General features: G+C 39.6%; 1 protein-coding gene across 4 annotated transcripts in view; it reads right to left on the reverse strand.

Annotated features, from left to right (window-relative positions):
- The window catches only part of LOC116869143 (aldehyde oxidase 4-like), a 57,072-nt gene that overhangs the window by 27,688 nt on the left and 5,477 nt on the right, over positions 1 to 23,907 (reverse strand). For all 4 annotated transcript variants that reach the window (XR_004382969.1, XM_032860122.1, XM_032860120.1 and 1 more), the window contains 15 exons: positions 23,749 to 23,845; positions 20,920 to 21,028; positions 19,577 to 19,703; positions 16,238 to 16,299; positions 13,738 to 13,821; positions 13,071 to 13,151; positions 11,862 to 12,006; positions 11,519 to 11,611; positions 9,478 to 9,629; positions 8,192 to 8,285; positions 6,082 to 6,191; positions 3,732 to 3,916; positions 2,579 to 2,741; positions 890 to 982; positions 11 to 180 (listed from right to left, as the gene is read on the reverse strand). Coding sequence is in view for 3 of the 4 variants with exons in the window: in XM_032860122.1 (XP_032716013.1) it covers positions 11 to 180; positions 890 to 982; positions 2,579 to 2,741; positions 3,732 to 3,916; positions 6,082 to 6,191; positions 8,192 to 8,285; positions 9,478 to 9,629; positions 11,519 to 11,611; positions 11,862 to 12,006; positions 13,071 to 13,151; positions 13,738 to 13,821; positions 16,238 to 16,299; positions 19,577 to 19,703; positions 20,920 to 21,028; positions 23,749 to 23,845 (1,765 nt within the window). In the remaining variant the exon portion in view is untranslated. The remainder of the gene's footprint in view (positions 1 to 10; positions 181 to 889; positions 983 to 2,578; positions 2,742 to 3,731; positions 3,917 to 6,081; positions 6,192 to 8,191; positions 8,286 to 9,477; positions 9,630 to 11,518; positions 11,612 to 11,861; positions 12,007 to 13,070; positions 13,152 to 13,737; positions 13,822 to 16,237; positions 16,300 to 19,576; positions 19,704 to 20,919; positions 21,029 to 23,748; positions 23,846 to 23,907) is intronic.

The following is a 23,907-nucleotide window of genomic DNA, read 5'->3' on the forward strand; positions in this document are numbered from 1 at the left end:
ATTTCCTTACATGATCTTTGCGTGAGCTCTGGTGCTGGTTGTTACAGCCAGGAAGAGTTCTCGGGCAAAAGGCGGCATGTCATCACTAAATACAGCCTCCCCTGTAGCGTGTTTGATGGCTGACTGGTGCATGACTGGGTGGCCGACAGGGTCTTGTGGGGATTGGTGGGGACCTACGCACTGTCAATGAATAAAGCAATTGTTTTACTTGCAGACATTCTCATGCACTGAAAACTGGGTCTGTATATCTGGCTTCTTCTCAAGTCAGGAAAAACTATAGGCAATTGATATCCATATCTGTGAGTCAAAGTTAATAAATGTCCATTGGGTACTGTGGTAAGAGATATATTCTGGTTATAATCTACCCCCTCACCTCTCCAAAAGGAAGACACTGTTCTCATCCTTGAAGATTCTACATGTTTTTAAGGGTGTCAGAATACACACAAACACATATTAAAATAACACGATCAACTTCATTTAGCATTAAAGAACAGTTTGTAAAGCTAATATGGTGCAAAAAAAATACACAAGTTCCTGGGGGATTTAGGATGTCTTTATTAAAGCAGGGAAAGCTTCCTAGAAGCAGTGAATGTAGACCTAGGTTTTGAAGAAAGGACAGGCATTCACTAAAAAGAGGAGAACGTTTTAAGCAACAAAACTGAAATAGTTGAGGAGGAACATTAAGAATCTAATTCCTTGTGAAGCCTGAGTAAAAGCAAAGAAGATAAACCAAACAAATTATGAAACTGTATGTGAGTGACAATGTGTAATGTCAGCTGGCCCTTACAAATAATAAAAAATATAGCTATCAAAAAGAGGAAGATATATGCATAATGCATACATCTGAATGCATAGAAAGATTAAAAAATGAAAAACTCTACCCACTGACCTGGAACATCTGAATTCCTTGGGGTGTTTTTATGGGGAAATCTTCTAGAGCACTCATGGATTTTTCTGGGATATCAGGAAACTTCTGGGGATCCTGAAAAGAAGATTATTTCACGTTTAACTTTACATTCTGAGTCACTGGCTTGGAGAAACATACATAGAAATAGGCTATCCAATTTATTCTCCCAGATACTAGTCTCCAGATCTGCTGGGAGAAAGCCCTGAGCTTTGAGCTGCCTAGGCTGACAGCAGCATTCTTAATCTACAAGGACAGTCAGCTACAGATCATTTGTCATAGTAAGGAAACTAGAATTAACCTAAATATCCAGTAAGAGGGAACTGACTAAACAAATTATGGAATATCCATGAGATAAAATATTTTTCAGTTATTAAAATGATTTTGTAAAAGTGTATTTATGGACATTAAATGCTCATGAATTATAATTAAGTAAAAAAATCGATTACAAAAGTTTATGTATGGTATGATCCCTTTTTCTTGTAAAAAAAAAAAGAAAAGAGAACTATATATGTATGTATTCCAAATGTTAACAGTCTTTATGGTAGGATTATTGGCTTATAGCTGATTTTTAAAATCTTTGCTTCTCTGTTTTTGCATTTTCTATAAAGATAGAGTATTTAATGATAATCTGTAAGAGAACATATGATAATATATAAGAATATAAAACAAGAGACATATACTTAATAAATTATATGTAATAACATTAGGGTTATATAGATTATATATCTGTATACTGAACATATATAATAAATAAGAGTATATAATAATCTATAATAGAGTATTATGATAATGCTAATGATAAATAATGTTAGTAAAAATGATAAAAAAAGGACTGGCTGAATTAACAGAGTAAAGCTTTCACCCATAAAAGAAATGTGTGTGTAGTCATTTATCTGCCATTTTTGGATCAGCTCATGACTTATCATGGGGACACTGACAGTCATGAACCACATTCTGAGAAACAGTGCCTGTGGAGGTCATTTTAAACTAGGCCAGGTAAGAAAAAAAGTTAAAAAACCAGAACCAATTTAAATATCCAAAAATAAGGAACAGATCAAATAATGGCTCATCTATCCATGGACACATCATGCAACCATTACGTCATTTTGTCATGAAGAATATTTAATGACACTGAAAGCTGTTTGTTACTAAGTGAAACAAGCAAGCTATGCTAAACAGTTCTATAGGCTCATCTGAGTGACACGTATGTACACACACCCATAAAGAAGAGCTTAGAAGGATACACCCTAAAATATTAATAACAGCTATGCGTGATGGGATTACAAAGGATTTTCGTTTCCTTTTTGGCTTAGCCACTTTTTGTAAACATTAAAGAAGATATTGTTTTAACAAGAAAATTTTCTTAAAATAGGAAAAGATGTTGTAATTACTGAAAGCTTTTCAATACTATAGACCAACTGGCTATTGCATATTAGTATTGTCACACAACCTATAGAGCAAATGTCATAGCAAGACTGTCCCCTTCTCAGCCCAGGACAGGAGGAGAAGGGAGAGGGAGGGAGAGGGAGAAAGGAGGCTAGGAAGCACCGCACGGTGGGCTCCATCCCCTCCTGATACCCTTGCTGCATTAGGGAAGGGAAAGGAAGTCCTTCCTATGCAGACTCACACTCAGAGTATCAAGGCACTCAGAGACCCAGAGAAGTCATTTACCATTTTATTCAATCCTCGCCTCACTCTGAGGTAGAATTTGAAGAGTAAGCTGACGATGAGGGTTCTCCTGTACTCTACCATGCCACCCTCGGCTGCTGGCGGGATGTAAATCTCATCCAGGACCCATAGGCAGGCATCACTCAGCATGGGGTCATCCCACGGCCTCGGAGCAAAATGAAAAATGAAAAAAAAAATTAGTTATAAAAATTAAAAAAAAAAAAAGAATGCAAACACGCCACAGGAGGGGGAAGATAGACTAAACTGACAGAGCAAGGAAAGATGGAGAAAACCCGTATTCATCTTTGAAGTCTGGACAAAACGCCCGGTCATACGTCACTAGCTTTCTTTAGAATCCGCTGCGGTGGTTTCCTATTTCCTTACCACCCTCCTTTATTATTACCTATAATTCCATGGCCTGGGAAAGCCATGGGTTTTCAAAGAGCTGGGGTAACATCAAAGAGCTGGGTAACAAAGTAGTAAAATCAGAGTTTCCCAAGATGTGGAACTTTGTTTTGTTCATTGCTACATCCCCAGCAAACAGGCCATACCTGGCACACACATACACGGTAATGACCAGCAAATGACCCAATTACTGATGACAGTTATAACACTTTCACAAATAAAGGTTTTCTACAGAAATGCTTCAACTCATTTTAGTGTCTGAGAAAGAAAGCTGTATGTAGTTGCATTGCACTTCAAAGGTAACTATGATGGGTGGATAAAAATTATCATAAAAGCACTGGTTGGAAGAATTTTTAAAACTTACTTTCCAAACACTAGAAACAATGAGAGTGATAGGAGGAAGGCCCATTTAACCTTCTTGAATATTTCACCTTCTTTCTCTGGTGTAAGGACATTTTCAGATGTCTTAGGGTACAGCATTAGAAGCACTGACTTATTTTGCAGGTTAATTAAAAATGAAAATTTGAAAATATTATCTACTTAGATTCCTCTTACTAGAGAAACTGCAATAAAAGAATTGTATCTTTAAGAAGGTTGGCTTTTGGGTGACTTTTATTTTCTTTCTATTCTTCCACAGCGCTTAAATTTCCTATATGATTATGGAATCAGAAAAAAATTCTCCAAGTGCTATTTTCATTAAGATATTAAAATACAAAGCCCGAGTTTTAGATGCACATGTGCTGGGACATACCTCCCAAGGAGCTGCTTGCACGTTTGGCTTGCAGAGACGACGGTGGGGCCAACACTTCCGTAGAACAATTGAAGGTCCTTAATCGTGTCTGTACCATCTTCAAACTTCACACTCATGCCAGCATTGACAATGGCAAAAGCATTCTCCTGACGCTGGGCCAGCCGGAGTCCGGACACAAAGTGCCACTGGAAACAGAAAAACATTCAGAATATTTAATGTTCTTCTCCACTGTCTGCTGCATAGCAACAGCTCTGATGATTAATTGTAATGAGGATCCTGTAAATGATGCTTTGGACCAGTGCTGGCTGGGGGAGGACTAGCCCCCGTGCTTTATAGGTATTAAAATTTGATCCTGAGAGCAACCATACTCACTTCTAATCTGATGAGGAAACTGAGAGGCTATACAACTTGTACAAGGTCATGCAGTAAGTGGCAGAATTGGGGTTGAAATCTAAGCAATCTGGTTCCAGAGTTGACGATCACCTACTTTCTACTCTGAGTCACCACATGTGGCCTCAGGCGAGGGATTTTAAACTGCTTGGGTCTTAATTTCTTTAAAAATGAGAAGGTAGGGTTTGATCACACGGCGCCTCCAGGGCTGCTGAGAGAAGAAGGGAGAATCAAGAGGGGTGGGTGGCTCTCGGGAGGAACTACACCTCCACTTTGAACGGTTTTGGTTTGGCATTCTACATAAATTTCATGTGAATGACGAGTTTTACTCTTAAAAAAAAAAAAAGAGGCTTGGAAACCACTGGATCACATGGTCTTCAAAGTGCGTTCCAGGTTTCAATCTCTCATTCTAGGTTTAATCTCATTACTAGTGTGAGATATTAGAGCCACAGAGTAGGAGAACCTTTGTGTGGCTGGCATCTTGGTGGGGGTAGGGGTGCCACCACCGACCCTGTCAAAGATAGAACATTTTTAATTTAGAAAGCAAAAGTGACAAAGAGATGCTTGAGACCAAGTTGATCCTATTTAGTCCATTGTACTGACTGGTGGGGACTTTCCTCCCTAGTCCTGCTGCCACACCCTCATGTCCACCCACCTGAATTATGGCACGACTGCAGTAACCTCTTAACTGGCTATTCAACCTTCAGTTTCTCCTCCAACCAGCTTATCCTCTATTTTTCTCATTAGATTGGCATTCCTAAAATACCATTGTCATTCAGATTTTACCTTGCTTTAAAGACTTTAGAGATGGCTGTCTGCTAGGACATATACAAACAATCCCCCTGATGGAACGGCAGATCTGCTCGGTGACGGAGCCCCAGCCTCCCTCCCAGCCAGATCGCACAGGGCTGCCCCAGCGCCCCTGCCCTGTTGCCCAGCCTCCAACCTGCCATTCCACCTAGTCCCTAATCCCTAGCTGTTCTCCCGCTGGGAATGAGCACCCACTTCTCTCCACCGGTCTTTGCTCTATCCCAGCTGCTTTCCCTCCCTTCTGAGCAACACGGAAGGAGGACTCTCCCTGTCGGTGGAACTACACTGGCTCTTTGCGCACACATTTCCTGTCTGAGATAATTAGCTGTTTCCGATTTCAAGGCCTTGCTCTCAGATCTAGAGACCTTTGAGGACAGAAACCCATGTCTTAGGAATACATGTAGTGTCTTCTGGATTTAGTACTATGCTTGACAAGTCAAATGGTAGGTAGTTAATAAATAAATGATTTTATTAAAAGTAGTTAATAAATGTTAGTTGATTTGGAATTATCTTTATGATCATAAACTTTCATTTACTAGAAACTTGTAGATGAAACTGATTACAATTTTTCTCAGTCTTGGCTAAGATAAATAGTTATCTGAAACCAAAAATTCAACTCTTCACACAAAGGGCTCTCTGTTTGCAGAGAGATAGGGCCCACAGAAATGTTACTCTTTTTTTAAAAAAAAATTTTATGTCCGTATAATTGACACACAATGTTACATTAGTTTCAGGTCTACAACATAGTGATTCAGCATCTCTCTACCTTATACTGTGCTCACCACAAGTGGAGCTCCCATCAATCACTCTCCAACATTATTAAAATATCAAGAAATGTTTTCCTTTAAAGTTCTTTTAAAAACAAAAGAAAAAATGAATATAATAATAATGAATATATAACACCGAATACGATTTCGGTTATTTTCATCTTTATACCAAGAGAGTCATATTTTTATTTTACTTTTTATGGAGGAAGGGAGCCACAAAGGCAAAAGTGCCGAGGGTCTAGGAAAGTCACAGTGTTGCCTTGATAGGAAAGCAAACCAAATGGTCCTCTGAGAATTTGCCCCTTTCTGAGAGCAGCCCCAAAGTCTCCCTGCAGGGTAAGCAGGGCTCCCTCCAGGTGGGCAGTGAGTCAGGAAGCCTTTACCTGAGTAGAGTGGGGAATATAAACAGATAACACAATCTCTTCGGATTTAAGGCTGGCTTCAGGTGATCTTTCAAGGAAAAGGCTGTTTAAAGGAATCTGCCGTTCTCCTTCTATTAGAGAAAATGATCTTGATTAGAATGCATTTATCAAACAAAAGAGTATGGAGCAAGGGGTAGGTGTGATGCATCTGGTGGAAAGAGAGTGCAAGCTGCAAGCCAGGAGATGTGATTTCTAGTTATAGCTTCCATACTGGAAAACCTTAGGCAAGTCACAGAACCTTTGGGGCTTCTGGTTCCTCATCTGTAGAATGAGAGGGTGGGACCACATAATCTCAAAAGTCTTTTCTGAGAGCCCATGGGTGGCTCAGTCGGTTTAGCACTTGCCTTTGGTTCAGGTCATGATCTCAGGATCCTGGGGTCGAGCCCTGTGCTGGGCTCCCTGTTCAGCAGGGAGTCTGCTTCTCCCTCTCCCTCAGTCTCTAACCCCACTCATGCATGCTCTTTCTTCTTCTCTCTTAAATAAATAAATTGAATCTTAAAAAAGAGAGGGAGGGAAAATTCTTTTCTGGTTCTTAGCACCCATTACACATCACTCACAAATTTTGGCCTTGAAGAACTTTAAAGCTATTGGGAAACAACCTAGTACAATGTGTTTCACAAATGGAAAAACTGAGGTCCAGAGGTCCAGAGAGGTTAAATGATCTGTTCAAAGTGCTGGAGATGGGATAGTAGCAGAGGTGGAATGCCTGATATATAGCTTTTCTTTCATAAGCAGTTTACAGTACTCTCTTATTTGAGCCACTGTATTTGTTTTTTAAATGTGATTTCTTCCTTCCTTCTTTCCTTCCTTTCATTCTGTCTGTGGGAAAGAGTGAGCACATACACGAGCTGGGAGGGGGGTGGGCAGGGAGGGAGAGAGAGAATCCCAAGCGGGCTTCCTGCTCAGCACAGACCCTGAAGCAGGGCTCAATCCCATAACTCTGAGATCATGACCTGAGCCGAAATCAAGAGCTGGACGCTCAACTGACTGAGTCACCAGGTGCCCCTAAAAACGTGATTTTAATAAAAGAGAGGGTATCTTACATCAATAGCTCTATGAATAATATACATTTATTATTATTTCACTAAATTTAAATAATTTTCTCTTGGCAAAGCTCAAGCTGTCTTTCAATAAAGAGAGAAGTAATGAGAAATATGCTCCACCAATTTGATTTTGTTTAGGACGAAAAGTCCTAGGGGTGTCTGGCTGGCTCATTCAGTAGACATGTGACTCTTAATCTTGGGGTTGTGAGTTTGAGCCAAACGCTGGGTATAAAATTACTTAAAAATAAAATCTTAGGGGCACCTGGGGGGCTTAGTGGGTTAAGCCTCTGCCTTCCACTCAGGTCGTAATCTCAGGGTCTTGGGATCGAGCCCTGCATTGGGCTCTCTGCTCAGCGGGGAGCCTGCTTCCCCCCTCTCCTTCTGCTTGCCTCTCTGCCTACTTGTGAACTCTGTCTGTCAAATTAATAAATAAAATCTTAAAAAAAGAGAAGGAAAAATCCTATAAGAAAAATTTCCATCTTTATAAAACTCTGAAAAGAAATGTGTTCTAAAGCTTTAAAACTGCAGATACACAACTCATTTAAAAAATGCTTTGAGGGGCACCTGAGTGGCTCAGTGGGTTAAAGCCTCTGCCTTCAGGTCAGGTCATGATCCCAGGGTCCTGGGATCGAGCCCCACATTGCGCTCTGTGCTCAGTGGGGAGCCTGCTTCCTCCTCTCTCTCTGCCTGCCTCTCTGCCTACTTGTGATCTTTGAGTGTCAAATAAATGGATAAAATCTTTAAAAAAAATGCTTTGATACTACAATTTGGACTGTACATAAATGTGGCCAAACAGTTAAGAAAAACTCTCAGGTGCAGTAACTTATCTGATCTACAAGATACAGAACATCTGAGAATGGGATAATTGATCTCAGTTTCATCCTAACATTTGAGGTAACATAGAAGTAGCCTATATATTTGGTGAGTCTGAGTTAGATATACTTGAGTCCTAATTCACGGTTTATGAAAGGAGCTACATAACAGACAGTGATAATTATAAAACAGAATGCTCAAAGCTTATCTCTTACCTTTAGATATCAGATTGATGGTAGCATTTCCTGCTGCTAAAATGGGATTTAGGTCAGAAAAATTAGGTCTGCTCACCACATGTCCCCCTAAAGTCTAAATAAAAAAAGATAACATTTTTTAAGCTAGTTATTTGAAAAATAAGGAATTATGTGTATAGGAATCTTAAGTTTTAATTTTTTCTCTTTTTTTGTTTCATAGAATGATCTGGTATGGTTTTAGGGGAGCTAAACAGAGTCAGGCCACATACTGTGCAAGATTCCCACCCCCAACCCCAGTTCAAACTTATTGCTTGAGAAAATGTTCCTTTTCTGTGTGCAATGAGGAAGAACATTTCTTTGAGAGCTGACCCTAGCATGAGTGTCCAATAACATGGGGGTAAAGTGGGGAACTAGGGTGAGTAAACTCTAAAGAACTGGGATATGTAGCATTCCCATTCAAAATGCTTGTTGTAATGTCGTGCAGTAGAATTCGTCTCTGTCATTCCAAATCATCAATTAAGTCGCCTCAGACATAGGCTTGAATGAGAAACTTTGAGGGGATGGTGGGCAAGGGGTGAAGTGGAGAAGAATAACCTGGTCTAGAAAAAGGAACAAAAGATGCAGAGGATGGAAACATACAGGGAACTTCAAGAGCCAACAGAAATAGGGGCAGAGACTATCAGGAGAAATGCCCCACACCAAAGTCTCACTGAACTACCCATCCTGTGTGGAATGGGCAGAGACCTAAACCAATTACTCTTAAATCTTGAATAATGAGGAAACCTCAGTAAGCTAGACAACTGGGGGACGTCCAAGAATAGACATGTGGGATGCACGTGTTAAGAAACTGAGCTCAGCTCAAAGGTTTAAGACAAGAAACAGCCATAAAAGAGTATTTTCGAAATGTAGGCTCTTGTTACTCTACCTTGGATAAGACATATTTCATAGCCTGTTAGAGCTGGCCAGTCCATTTGGTTGAACTTTAACTCTTAAAGTGAAAAAAAGAGTGGCTTAAAGAGGTCAAGGGGCTTCTCCGGTATCATACCATTCATGGTTGACAGGCCGGGTTTAGAATCTGGGCACCTTCAGACTTCAGTACCATAATCTTGTGATATAATATGCCATTTCTCACTTTGGACACACATATACATGCAGTGTGATAACTCTCACTCTGAGCACATACACACATGCACACTTATATTGTAGACACTTGTTTGACATTGACGGGGGATTCCTCTTCAGAGTAATGTTGCTAAGCTGAATAGACTGTAACTGTGGCTTCTTTCGTATCACACTAGGGTGCATACCGCCATATTCCTTATCTGGGCTCCAGCAAGTGTCCTCAGATGCTTCAGGAGGGCACGGTAAGTCTTAGTCTTCTCCTTTGGTTGCTCCAAAACAGCGAGATGTAAGGCATCACTCAGCTGGGCCAGGCTGTATCCTGCACCTATGGTCACCCCTGACAAAAAGACAGTGGAATAGAAACTGAAGGCGAATTATGACAAGATGCATGGGCTGCACAGAAAGAATCTTTCAAGTGTATTTTCTTTTTTTATATTAACTTAGAAAAATGAAAGGTAAAGACATTTCTGGCAATTTGCTTTATTCCCAAATATTAAGTACCAAATTCTTTTTCTCAGTCATGTATACAGTCATATGTGCCATACATTTTGGGACACATCAAGCACAGGTATCTGAAACTCATTACTTTGTTAATTTCCAATTAAGTGTTTTCCTGAATAAATTGATCAAATACAAAAATTTCAGTCAAGATTCTATAAAACTTTTGTGTTGTTTTTTTTTTTTTTAAAGATTTTATTTATCCATTTTAGAGAGAAAAAAAGAGTGTGAGCAGGGGGAGGAGCAGAGGGAAATAACCTCCCGTAGACTGTGAGCTGAGCACCAAGCCCCATGCGGGGCTCAATCCCATGACACTGAGATCATGAGCTGAGCTGAAGCCAAGAGTCAATGCTCAACCAAACGAGCCACACAAAGTGCCCTGATTCTGTAAGTCTTTTAAAAGATCATTGAGTCTATGTGGGAAGTGACTGACACATTTGCATTGCCCATTCGCCTGTCTTCTACAGCCAGCTCTTCATCTTGTTCCTGCCTGTACTTTGGGTAAGTTTTACTGGCAAGTGGGCTTTCTGGGAATGCTTTGAGAAGTGACGTCATCTAGTTCATGTATTCTCAAGGATAATGCCAGCCCAACGAGGGTGAAGAAAGCCTTACTCTTTTGATGTATAAAGCCCTGAATACACACTGTACACAAACAGATATATGGTCTATCTATGGTATTAAAATTTCATGGAGGGACGATTAGGGGGAAAATGTCTATTGTTCCCTAGTGAGGCAATAATGAAAAGGTTGAAAACACTGACTTAGTGTTATAGGCTCTCCCTCCCTCCCAGTCTCTTCACTCCCACCCTGCTCTAACCAAGTACCTCCACACCTTACTTCCAACCCTCTCCTGGACCAGCCCGGCTTCCCCTTGCTCCATTTCTTCCTATCAGTCCACTGATATGAACATTCTAACTGGTTTAAAAAAAAAAAAAAAGAATGATCAAAGGGGAAAGCAGACAATTTCTCATTTGATTTCTGTTTATTCATTGGGGGGAATCTTATTTTAAAGTAGAATTTTTGCCTCCTATACCATTACCTATGCAAATGCTGAGTTTGGATGTTTCTCAGATAACATTTTTCAGTGCACTATGTGGATGGGGAACTTGACTAAAAGTAAGAAACCCTGGAATCCAGTCCTGACTTGGTCATGTGTTAGCTGTGTGAAGTTGGGGAAGTTACTTAAGTCCTTTGATTCTTTATCTTTACCAAGCTTCCCACCCGCTCTCTCTGCCTCCCTGGACTGTCATGAGGATCAAAAGAAACAAGAGATGTGAAAGCATTTGGTAAGTTGTGAAAAGACTATAAAAATAAATAAGATAGTTACAATTAAATTTTCAAATTTTGTGTCCCAGATTTTTTTTTTTTTGAATGTGTGTGGGTATAGGCTGAGCCTTGAGCAAATTTATGAATCATGGAGTAGTATCTGGCAAGAACATTTCCTACAGGCCAGCCAATGTCTTAAGTCTCCTTTATTCAGTCAACCTCTCCATTTCTGGACAACCAATATGGCATCTTCCCACCATTATGGCTCTGAGGACCATGTAGTACTCAGTGGCATAGCTGAATAATTCAGTTTGATAAGTTCATATAGGACACATAGTAGATGCTCAATAAATATTTCTTAATGAATAAATGAGTTCATATATTCTGTGAAGTGCTCAAATAAGCCCAGTGCACATAATTACTTATAGCCTACCAACAGCCAATGAAAATGAAGGTTCATACCATCATCTGTGTAGTCCACAAAATACAGTTCTGGAAGCCCGAGGGGAGATATGAAAACTGGATGGAATTCACCTTTAAATTTAATGCTGGGTCCTTAAGGAGAAAAGTATTTAAAGCAATTAGAAAAGGAAGTCAATGGGTGGTAATAGATGTTGCTTACTTATAATCCAGAGTGAAAATTGTGACAAAACCCACACATTTGCAAAAGAAAACAATGAAGTATTCTAAAGGACCATTGGTATCCATTAATTAAAATGAACTGCATTTATGAGGAATTTAAAAAGAGAAACAGATGTCTAGGTTACCCAAACTAGACTAAGGAACACGTTTAAAAACCACCCACCTACTGCAGTATTCCCCATGATGAGGGGGGCTTCAGGGAAACTGGTTTTCAGCTCCAGAAGGTCATTAAGGGTCACAGGGGCAATCCAGGTAGTCCTCTCCCCTTGGAATGTCAGTCTTCTTTTGTTTGGATCTTCTGCCATTCTCTGCAGAGAAACGAACCAAACAGGCTTTTCGGTAAGGCTGCTGAGCTACATGCCATGAGGATATCCACTGCTCTGGTTGTCCAAATGGCCTGATGGGTCATTTTAGTTTTCTGAGGTGACCTACCTTGTGTTGATCAGGAAAGGATGGCCTATTTGCAACTACTTGGATTGATACGATAAGATCCATGTGGACACCACTGAATAAATATCATAATAGGTATCAGTCCATCACCAACTGCATATAGAGTAGAGCTAACTCTACCTATATTTGTGAAGCTAGTGTCTGAAGAGGAGGAATTATGGTGTAGTGAAAGTGTCCTAGTCTGAGATTAAAGGGCCAGGCTTAACAGTGACTCAAAGGGGCTCATCTTTGGGGATTAGGTGTTTTGGTATGACAAAAACTGCTTATAGGCAAAATTATCCTTAAAAAATCTCTTAAACCATTCACTAGGTATAGTGGAAATTGTTTGATTTTTACAACTCTCTCTATATACATACATATGTATGCAACATGTGTGTGTATACTCTTTAAATAGTGAGTCCAAGTTCTCACACTCTGAGGGGTGTGTAGGGTCTGTGACCCTATGGGAAGTCAGTAGAATCATATCCCCCATCTCATGTTCTCTTCTGACCAAAGTTATGGAATGGAATGATGAACACAGACACTATTTATATTGTTCTATTTCTCCCCACTGAGTTGAAATCACAGAGGCTAGCAGAAAGAGTAATGTAATTCCATTATAATAAGTATCCTTTTTCAAACTATCTTTACTATATCTCACAGTGTAGCTGTGTGACTTTAAGTAAGTTACCTATACTCTGAGCTCAGGGTCTTTGAGTAAACAAAGAATCAAAGCATCTCTGAGGTCCTAGCAATACTACTCTTCTAAGCTATCTGCTTAAAATTTTTATAGTTGAACCGAACAAATTCATACCAATGGGTTATCACACTGGACACATTTCCATCTAATGTCTAAAACTCAGTAATTCCAGAGACTACTGAAAAAGGCTTTGTACCATGTCATGTTATGAAACAATAAAAGTAAACAATAAAAGCATCTTACTATTAGTTCAGGAGGGAATATAGGTTCCTGGGATGGATCCAAGGGCTGGAATTCATCTTCATTATACAGTTTGGTACACATCTCAACAAAACAAAACATAATACAAATAGAACTTCAGAGTTACTGAAAGATGTACAGGAATTTTTAAGCATGAGACTTCAGAGTTAGGGTCATACCTCTGACACCCCAGACACAAAATGGAGGTGCCAGAGCCACAAAGTATCCCTGAGTAGAATTCTTCCCACCCTCCGAAGACTGTAATGGTTTCCTGGCAGATTTACTGGACTCTTGGCTTCCTCTTTAAGCATTGGGAATTAGGTTTTAAGCTTCTGTGCTGGGTCTCAGGTATTATTCACAGATATTTATTTGCCACGAGCATGAAGATGCACTACTTACATCTCTCATAGTACTTGTTGTGGGGAAGGGTGGTGGTAAACCTGATTAAGGCACAGAAAGTTGTAATGCTTCTTAAGGAAAATGCCTCTGTGGTGCTTGGCCTCATGAAAGTCATGGGCCTGCTAATTTTTGAAGCATTTTACAGATATTTTAGTTCCTGAATTCTTTTCCTTTTACTTTACTCACTGAAAAGAACAGGAAATGAATACATTTGGATTCATGTGTGTATTTTTCAGTCAATCCCAACTGAAGTAGAACTCCAGATACTTACTTTTTCTTGTCTATTTACAAAAGACCTCTCTTCTTGATCCATGCAGCATTTTCCTGATCCTTTCAGTCCACAAACAGTTGTTTCCTTAGGAAGTCATGCAAGAATTTAAAACAAATTCATTGGTCAGTTCTTAAAACATCAACCCGAGTACTTGCAGTACTTGCCGCACAGAGTGATGGAAGAAGTAACAGAGCCTGTCCTTGCCTTCAAGGGCTCTGTAATGGGGTGGAGTGGAGAACAAGCCATTCCATCACTGAGCAATTAGGGAAAATTACAGGGAGCATGTAATCATGCTATGATAAGGTCTTGTTAATGTGTCATTCAAATCCCAGGGGATCATGAAGGAGGTCAGAAGAGGCAGGGTCAGCCAGCTAAGGCTTCCTGTAGAGTGCCGTAAATGGAGTAGTTAACAAGGTAGTAAACAAAAAACCAAAAGAGATGGCTTTTCTTTATCCTAAGAGTGATACAGCATGTATCTGTCACAAAGTCCTGGGAAGGCAAACTGCCTTTAAGATTTTCTATACACAAAGAAAAATAAACTGAAAACCTGGGTTTTATTTGGGTGTTATTGGAGCTCTTCTGAATTATTTGGATGATTCAAGTCCCAAACCATTTTACCTTAATTTTTAGGACACTTCATGCAGACCCCAAGTAGTAGTTTTAGACTGAAAGCCCTGGTCAGTTACTGCAACTCTATCTAATTATTTTCATTCCTGTTTGTCCTTTGCATGTGTAGACACAACCCAAGACTTTGGGGTGCTTTGGAGACATATGGTTTGACTTTGCACGTGGAGTCAAGGAGACCTGGGCTCTAGCTCCTACTTTAACACATAGTAACTGGGTTGAGTTTGTTAAATTAGGGAAATAAAACCCCTCCCAAACAGGTCTGTTTGATTTAAATATGCAAATGGCACCTACAGTATCTGACAGATAGAAAGTGCTGCAGAGGTGGTGGCTGTTTTTACCTTTAAGGAATTTTCTACGGACTTAAGAAGGGATTTGGATTTTGTGACAATGCTGTGCACAATAAAGGAACAAATGACAAATGGCTTAATGTGGGGACCCAAGTGAGTGAGATTAAAAAAAACCTATTTTTGTATAGGTAGATTGGGCCTCCAGGTAAAATCACATAGTATTAGGTTGAATCATGAATCATATGAAGTTGCTGTTTTCATGAGTCATAATGGTGGAAGACCGACCACTCATGTGGTTCGACATGAACGGTATCTTACCCAGGATTTCAAAATAGCTGTAGTGTGTAAAGTTTTTCAGATTCTTCATTACAGGCCTAAAAGTAGATTTTTTCCCCAAAGACTTTTTGGTATTTGGAATTAACTTGTGTAACTTGAATTGTTTTTGGTCAACAAAAATTATATAATTCTCACCATAAAAAAATGGTGTTAGAATTCCATCCAAACTGAAACCTTGTTGATATTTAACATTCTGAAAACTTAATATATCTCAAAACTACAGCCTCCCACACCCTGTGCCATATGCTAAATCATTCTTTTCCAATTTCCTTCATCCTGTCTGGTTCCTTAATCTTTTAACTTTGAGGATGATTTGGATTTCTTCTTAACTGTATCCTTTATTGTCTGGAGGTTATGACTCTGACAATCCCCTTCCTGAAAGTTATCTTTTTTGGGTCCATATCTACCACGTGGGTCTAGGTCCTCATTGCTTCATTCATGGAGGGCTGCACTAGTCCACGCCTTCATCTCTTTTCAGTTTTATCCTTCTTACTGGCAGATGCCAAGAATTTTCCCTTTGAAGTATTGTTCCCATGTTACACCTAGCTTGAGAACAGACAATGACTGTATATTGATTACCAAATTTAAGTCTAAATTCCTTAGCTCAGAATAATATCTTTTTACTCCCTAATGCTTTAGCTGTATCAGTTTTCTAGTTGAACCTTGGACATCTTTTCTTTTTCCTACTTCAGTGTGTTTTCTTACCTGGAATTTTCTACTGGCCTCTCTTCACCCATTCGTTTCTATCACTTCTTTTAAGACCAAGCTCAGAACTCCCTTCTCCAGTGTTTCCTTTGTGCCTTCCCTTCCCACTTATTAATTCTCTTAATCCATGTTCCTTCAAAACTGATATACATGGTATAAGGGACATATTGAACTTTTAATATCTTGCTTTTCAATTCTTAGTCTATATTTTTTTTCTTTAAAAAGTCTATAGTCTTAGTCTATTGGTCTAAAATAATATAGACTATTCCTTAGTCAATATTATTTTCTTTAATTGAGTTTGCATTTCTTGAAGTCATGTAACATATATTTTACTTCTTAGGAAAGTACCTATTTTCGGGCTATAAATGAGATACATGCTAAAAGGTTTATTTAAAAAATACCAACAGTGGCATTCAACAACTTCCAATGGTTAGAAAAGTCAACATGAGGGTATTTTAGAAATAACTGAATGTAATAGATGATATTATGCAAATGTCCATTAATGTATTAAATCAACTGAAAAGATTTTTTTTATTGTAACTTACCTCACAGAAAGTTTTTCCACTTTCTACAATTGGTCGGTATCCAGTACAGCGGCACAAATTACCTGATTAAGAAGAGATCAGTTTTGGAGTGCCTGGGTGGCTCGGTTGGTTGAGTGTCTGCCTTTGGCTCAGGTCATGATCCCAGGTCCTGCTTCTCTCTTTCCCTCTGCCCTCCCACCCCTGGCTTATGCTGTCTCCCGCTCATGTTTTCTCTCTCTCCCAAGTAAACAAAATCTTAAAAAAAAAAAAAAAAAGAGATCAATTTTTAAGGAATAGTAATGAAATATATTCTTTATTTGTGCTTCATTTTTTCCAGTGAAATAGCTCTATTACTAATTAGATTTTTTCTCTTGGGAACAGAGATGTTCTTCAAAAAAAACTTGAGATTATCTTTTTTCCCTGAATATCACAAAGGTCTCCATAATTTTTCCAATCAACTCTTCCTCCCTTATTTCCCACCCCTGTCCTAACTCATGTAACCCTGCCACTCCCATAACATCTCATTTGTCTCTTTGTTAAGCTTTTCTTACATAGTCTTTTCTGTCTCACATGTTCTGTTAGGGAGAATATGTCCATTTGTCAGGGCCCTTTTCCATGGGGTCTGCTCTAACACTCCAGCCAGAGCTGTACCACTCACTGTCTGGGTCTTTCTGTAGACCTATAATCAACTGTGCTAGTGTAGGGTCATTTATGTACATGCTTCATCTCCCTCAATGGATCTTATGTTCCTGGAGAAGGCGAAGAGTGTCTTAGATTTCATGAACCCCCCCAGTACTTTTTTACAAAGTATACTGAAATTCTGCGGCCAGTATAAATGATATTTATAAAGAGGTTTTTAATAAAATGAAAAAATTCTTATGTTACACTGTTAAAATTGTAAATACAGTATAAAATCATATATATAGTAGCCACAAGGATTCAAAATAAGAAAACAAAACTTATGCATAGAAAAGACTGACAGCAAACAGAAGTATGTGATTGTGGTTATTTCCTGAGGGCAGAAATATGAATGAGATTTTTCCTTCTTAATTTTTTTTTTTGCATTTTTCCTAACAGGAATATGTTATTTTTTAAAAATAAATTCAAAATGATATGTCCAGATGCATCTTAACAATTTCATAAGCTATATAAATGTGTGAATTGGGTAGGTTTAAACATCCAAAAGTGTAAAAGCTTGATGCCAGTGAGTCATGCGGAAACTTGGTTAACAGATTATCCTCTGTTTTTGTTTTTAGAACAGAACAGTTGAAGAAGAATCTGCATGCTCGAGATGGAATTCAGACCTCATAATCTATCTTTCCTTTTGCTAAGAAGAAAGAATGTAGAAGTGTGTGAGTTAAGAATCTCCTTTTGGAGTCAAGGAAAAGAGCTGAAATGTCTAAAACATAACTAACATGGCACGAGATACAAGTATTTAAGAGGCAATGGACACCTTCTCCCTGATAAACTATAAGTAAACATTAAAGTTTAGAGAGAGCTAATATCAGAGTTTTCTGTCATGTTTTTGTCCTTGGCCACATAATCAGTGACAAGTCTACAAGCGCTATGGAAGGCTCACCACAGGGATGCTAATAGTAGCCACTGCAGAAATTCTTCTGGTTCTACGGGGAAAAAATATGGAAATTAAAAAAAAAATTTTCCCCTTAGTCTTGAAGAGAAAGACAAGATTAAATGAAGTGGTGATTTATACCAGCTGACCATTTTAGAAGATATGTGCCACCCTTAACTGTATTACTTTGGACTTTATTATATGTTATTGTTTCCCTTAAAATATTAACATGAAAGCTATCAGTGTGGCTAGGATTTATAATTCTAGAAAGAGCTCAAGCAAATGGATTGTGAACCAAAATATACCCTCCAAATTATTCACACCCTGCATAAGGTTATCTACTTCATCAATTTAGCCAAACTTTATAGCACCACCTCCTGATGGTTGTTATGTGAATTACAGGCACAGAATCTGGGAGGAAATAATCCTAAAACTGTGCATATGCAAAAAAACAAACAACAAGTAGGGCAAATCACAAGATCTCTGCTTTTCAAAGCTCTCATTTCCTCATTAGTATGGATTATTTCATTGAATAAAGATTATGCAACATGGGGGGTTAAAGGGGTAGGAGAAGAATAAATGAAACAAGATGGGATTGGGAGGGAGACAAACCATAAGTGACTCTTAATCACACAAAACAGACTGAAGGTTGCTAGGGTAGAGGGGTTGGGAGAAGGGGGGTGGGGTTATGAACATTGGGGAGGGTATGTGCGGTGGTGAGTGCTGTGAAGTGTGTAAACCTGGCGATTCACAGACCTGTACCCCTGGGGATAAAAATATATATGTTTATAATAAATTAAAAAAAATAAATAAAAGCTTCAAAAAAAAAAAAAGATTATCTATTCAGGTTGGGTTAAAATTATAATTGAAACCATAGGCCAAAGTTTTAGTAGTACTTTGTAAGAAAGTGAAAAGTTTTGAGTGAAGAAGTTGTCGAAAAACAAGGGAAAATACTATTTTTATATATCACTTATAAAATTTAAATTGCATTTTTACTTTGTTTTAGTCTACATCTTTTCATCATAATACTGAACTTCTGACTAGGCTTGTTTACTGAAAGGGACAAAGAGCTTTCTTATAATATTTAGAGGTTTACTTCCATGGCTTCCTTCCAAGAACTAGGGGCCAATTACCTTGAAAGTGGGTAGATCTGTTACAGGAAACTACATTTGTTAACATGCTTTCCTTTCATTTTTGTTTTTGTTTTTTTAATAGAAAATTGTGTTTATTCATTAGATTTGATAGTTATTTCATTTTATGAGACTGAATTGCTAAGTTTATTTGTGATAACTAGTTGCTGCTCATGACCTCCTAATCCAACCAGAACATAAAAATAAAGTATCGGAAAGTCTATCTTCTTTATAAAAAATTTTTTTAAAATTAACTGTAGTAAGCAGAGTTAATGAATGAGTCTAACAGATTAATTTAAAAATAAGCAACAAAAATCTCATTCTTCCACACTACCCAAATTTCCACATTTGGAAAAGATAATATTATAAGTGTTAGAAAGAGCCTATTTGAATGCCTTCGTAGAGGGACACCGGGATCCATTAAGAAAGAAAGATTTGTAATGAAACCAATATTGCCCCAGGTCTTGGCATCACTGCTCACAAAAGGAAGGTAATACTTCCTAGAAAGTATTAAAGGTACTAAGGAGGCCTTCATGTTAGCCAGGTGCCTGGAATCTCAAAGTTTGCCATAATGTCTCTCCGTGGGCTGGGATTTCCTTTTCTAGTTACTCGGGCACTTCCTACCCTAGGCCCTACCTACAGAGGACCAAGAAAGCTCACCTCCAATAGCTTTGGTTATCTGCTCCAGGGTTGGCTCTGGGTGGTTCCTCAGCAGCGTGTAGATGGACATCACCATCCCTGGGCTGCAGAAGCCACACTGTGTGCCATGACACTTAGCAAGTCTTTCCTAGGAGGAAACAGTACATTATTTATGCTTCAAACCTCTTGTTTCCCTACCTTGGATACTAGAAAGGAGTACAACTTATTTATTTAGCTTTCCAGAAACGAGTGCAGGGTAAAAGATGTTCACTCTGGAGGAAAATAATTCTATTTCTTGAAAATAGTTTTATTTTTGAAAGCTGTTTTTTCTCCCCTCAAGAAAAGCCTAGTGGCAGGATTAATTGTCTTTAGTCTCCAGACTGATTTCTTTATCTGTGAAATAGGAAGTGTAGCTTTGGGCACAAGTAAAATGCTTTGGAGTCCCCCTCCTGTGAGTTTTGGTCCCTACTAAACCTCATTAACTGTGTGACCTTGGTGATTTACTTTTCTTCATCTTTAAAATTAGAATAATAATGGTATCTACCATACGGGATCATTGTGAGAATAAATGAACGAGTATATGCAAATCACCTAGCAGTTTCTGGCAAGTCATTTTTACCCCCTTCTCCGTCTGTATTATAGAATTTTTGGAAGACCTAAATGACAAAATCTATATAATGCTTCGAAAATTGTGAAGTGTCATTTAGTAGTGTTGTGCCATTCGTATATTTAATTTACACATTCAACTTTTATGCATTTAAATACAACAACAAAGCAATAAAAATAAGTGGGGAACATGACTCTGGGTCCGTCCTGTGTTTCCTTTCCATGTGTCTCTCACAGGGTGCGCAACTTAACTGGCTGACTCGAGTGTGCTTCAAATGTTTTTAAATAAACATTTTTCAAATTCACCCCTAAGATGAAAGCCAAATACTTCAACTGTAACTCAACTAAAAGGAGAGATATTGTTCTAATAGTAGAGGGAATTGTGTTGGATTTATCACTAGATGGCAAGTTCCTTGGGATGTGGCATACAAACTGCCCTATAAATGTGGTGGTAAAGGTTTAGAAACAGAATCTCTGGGAAAAAAACCCTCTAATTTGTAGCTTCTATCAATTTTAGTAGTATAAAGTGTCCTTGTTTTAATTTAGGGTAAGGGTGGGGCTGAGAAATAAAGATAAGCCAAAACCAAAGAAGGAATCTTGCTTTATATACCAGTCTCTAAGATAACCTTAGTTATGAAGCACTGATTATGGCAAAATGAAAATTTAGAAGCACGGAGGATTTCAAAGTTGGTGAGAGTACAGCGGACTATGTGGGATGTCTATACCAGCATCTGGTTCCAGTCCCATTACACTCTTACCTGCACGGGATGAATCCTGGTGCTGATGCTTCCTACGCCTTCCACTGTTGTGATAGCAGCCCCATGCAGAGAGCAGATGGGCACCAGGCATGCTGTAACTGGAGAGTGGCTGTGATGGATATTTGTAAAGAGAATACATTGGAATCATAGGGAGTGAATAGTGTCATTCAGGGAGTCCAGGAAAGTCATGGGACTATAGTTCCTGAGAATACAGAGAATACTTGGTAAAAATCTATAGATTTCTAGAAGTTTCTAGAAAAGAGTTTACATATGGCTGGCATCAAGTGGTAGAGAGAAATGAAGAAAAAGAATAATGAACAGTTCTGTGTAAGACCGCCAAGAGACCTTCTTTATTATTTCCCATTCTAGGGAGAGGAAATCTTTTATTCTTCAGATAGCACACTGACTTATATAAACCCCACCATGGGGTAGTTTAGTCCATTTGATTTTCAACGACGTGCTACTTTTAAATATACAGACACTCTGCTTGCATGCTAGTCCAGTTAAATCAGAATCTTTGGGGGTGGATCACTTTACCACATTTTAAAGCTCCTCAGCCAACTCCAATGTATGACCATGGGTGGAAGCCACCCGGTTACGCCCTTATCTTGATCATCTTTCCCACAGTGGAGTCTGTGTTAATGATGAAGTGAATGTGGTTAGCACCAGATTCTCCTCTCACAGGTTGGGAATGTGGTCCAGATCTCATTAGCCTAATTTAGTTTCTTTATTCCCACTCAGACTAAGTCCCATTCTCTTTCAGGCATGGGATATTGTCCCTCTCCCAAGGAATTTTTCCTTTATTCTCCTACCCTGGAAGACAGTAAGCATGCTATTCTGAAGAAAAGACAGGGGTTCCTGGGAAGCTCAGTCAGTTAATGTCCTACTTTTGATTTTGGCTCAGGTCATGATCTCAGGGTCATGAGATCAAGCCCCCCATCTGGCTCTGTGCCCAGTGTGGAGGCTGCTTGAGATTCTCTCTGCCCCTCCCACACCCTGCATCCTTGCTCTCTCTAAAAATAAATCTTAAAAAGAAAAAGAAAAGTGCTGCTCTTGGCTCCACCAGCTCTTCGGTCAAAGGCATTTGGAAGCCACCCAGCTGGCTGCGAGAGTGCTTGGTGTACAGAGAAAGAGTGCAACAGATAAATTTTTGTTTTTTGTGTCCTCTAAGTTCCCCCTCCCCCGTATTACATGTAACTTCCCCTTAATCTCAACCCCCCTCTCTCCTTGCTCTCAACAGCTCTTCCAATGTTCATTGCTCTCCTCAGTCTTACCCTCGTACCTCATCTGGAAAATAGAAGCATGAGCCCCATCCACTCCCAGCCCACCACTTCTCACCCAAAGTCGCAGTCACCCGCCCTGTGTTCTAGGCCAGGAGGGCAGGAGTCCTTCCTCCTTCTCCCTGTGCTCTGGCTCCCATTTATTCTTCTCTCCCCTTGGGCCTGCTCCATCACTGATAGTCCTCTTAACCTCTTCCCTTCCATAGCCTCATTCCCCTCAATTCCCTTGAGTTTAAAAGTAAATTCAAGAGTTTGCTGTCACTACACGAAGCCAAATCCAACCAATGTCTCTCTCCAGCTACTGACCCATCTTTCTTTCCCTTCTTAGTCAAGTTTCTTCAAAAGCTGTCCACAGCTTCCCGGCCTTTCCACCATTCCTGTGCCATCTGTACCTTGTGCGCCGGCCTTGTCGGTCTGCAGACCTTGCTCCAGGAGCAATCTAATGGCCCTGGGTCATTCCCTGGAGTCTCATCTATTCTCATATATTGACCACTTCTACCTTCTAGGAACTTTCTGCTCTTGTTATTCCTCCTTCAACTCCCTCTTCCTCTCCTTTCTGAGATGTCTGCTGTTCTATGGTGTCTTGAGCTGGTAAGTGCAGTGTGCTACATTCCGGACGGCCCAGGGCTGAATGCCGGCCTTCACTGCCAAATGGCCCACATGATCTCGAGCCAGTTATTTAACTTTCTTTGCCTCAGCTTCCCCTTTTGTCAACGTGAGTGATAGTGACGCCTATCTCAAAGCTGCTTTGGAGACTAAATATGACAACATATGTAAACTACTTTGAACACTGCCTGGTATATGATAAGCGTTCAGTAAGTGTTAGCTATTTTATTACCATTAATATTTAGATTGATAACTTCAGGTAAGTTATAGGTCTGGATGAGACCTCTTCTCTGAGGGACAGAACAGTTTATCTAGATGCCTGAGGACAATCCCTCTTAGGTGTCCCGTAATTAATCTAGTGCAATGTGTCCAAAGCTAAATTTACTGCTTTCCCTTTCTCTGCTCCTTTCCCAAGTTCCCTAATTTGTAGAGAACACCACCCAGTGACTTAAGACAAGAACTTGGAATCATGCCAGACAACTCCTTCACCACCAATTTCAATCATCCTGAACAAATCTGCATTTTAGGCCAAGGTAATATGAGATCCTGTTCAGCTCTTCCAGGCAAATAATTCCTCTTAGTGTATGTCAAAGACCTAAACCTCCTACCAGGGCAACGTATCACTACTTCGTGTTTAAGGCATTCTTGCCTGATCCCCAACTCTGACATCTCTTGCTTGAAAGCAAAGAAGTATTTGTATAGCAAGAGAGAGCATAGCCCTGAGAGACTGGCACACAGGACAGTAGATTCTGATGGAAACAAAGTCCATGGGAAAGATCTGGAGCTTATGAAGCTGCAGGCTGAGCAGGCCTAGAGGTCCTGTGAGCGTGATAAACACCTGGAAAGAAGAGAGGGGAGTGCCTGTGGGCAGGAAAAGTAAGACGCACCTCTGCGTCCTCCCCAGATGTGCCTAGGGCAGGGCTGGGCCCAACACAAAGGATACCGGATCTCCTTGGTCTTGGGGTTGTATCTTGAAACCATGACGGTGCAGGCGCCACAGCCTCCACTTCCACAGCTGTACTTGGTGCCTGTGAGGTAGACTGGAAGGAAGGGAGTCAAGGAAAAAGAGGGGACACAGGCCACTTTGCTTCTTACGTTGTTC

Source organism: Lontra canadensis, unplaced genomic scaffold (assembly GCF_010015895.1).
Source record: "Lontra canadensis isolate GAN:19392208 unplaced genomic scaffold, GSC_riverotter_1.0 scaffold18, whole genome shotgun sequence".
NCBI lineage: Eukaryota > Metazoa > Chordata > Mammalia > Carnivora > Mustelidae > Lontra > Lontra canadensis.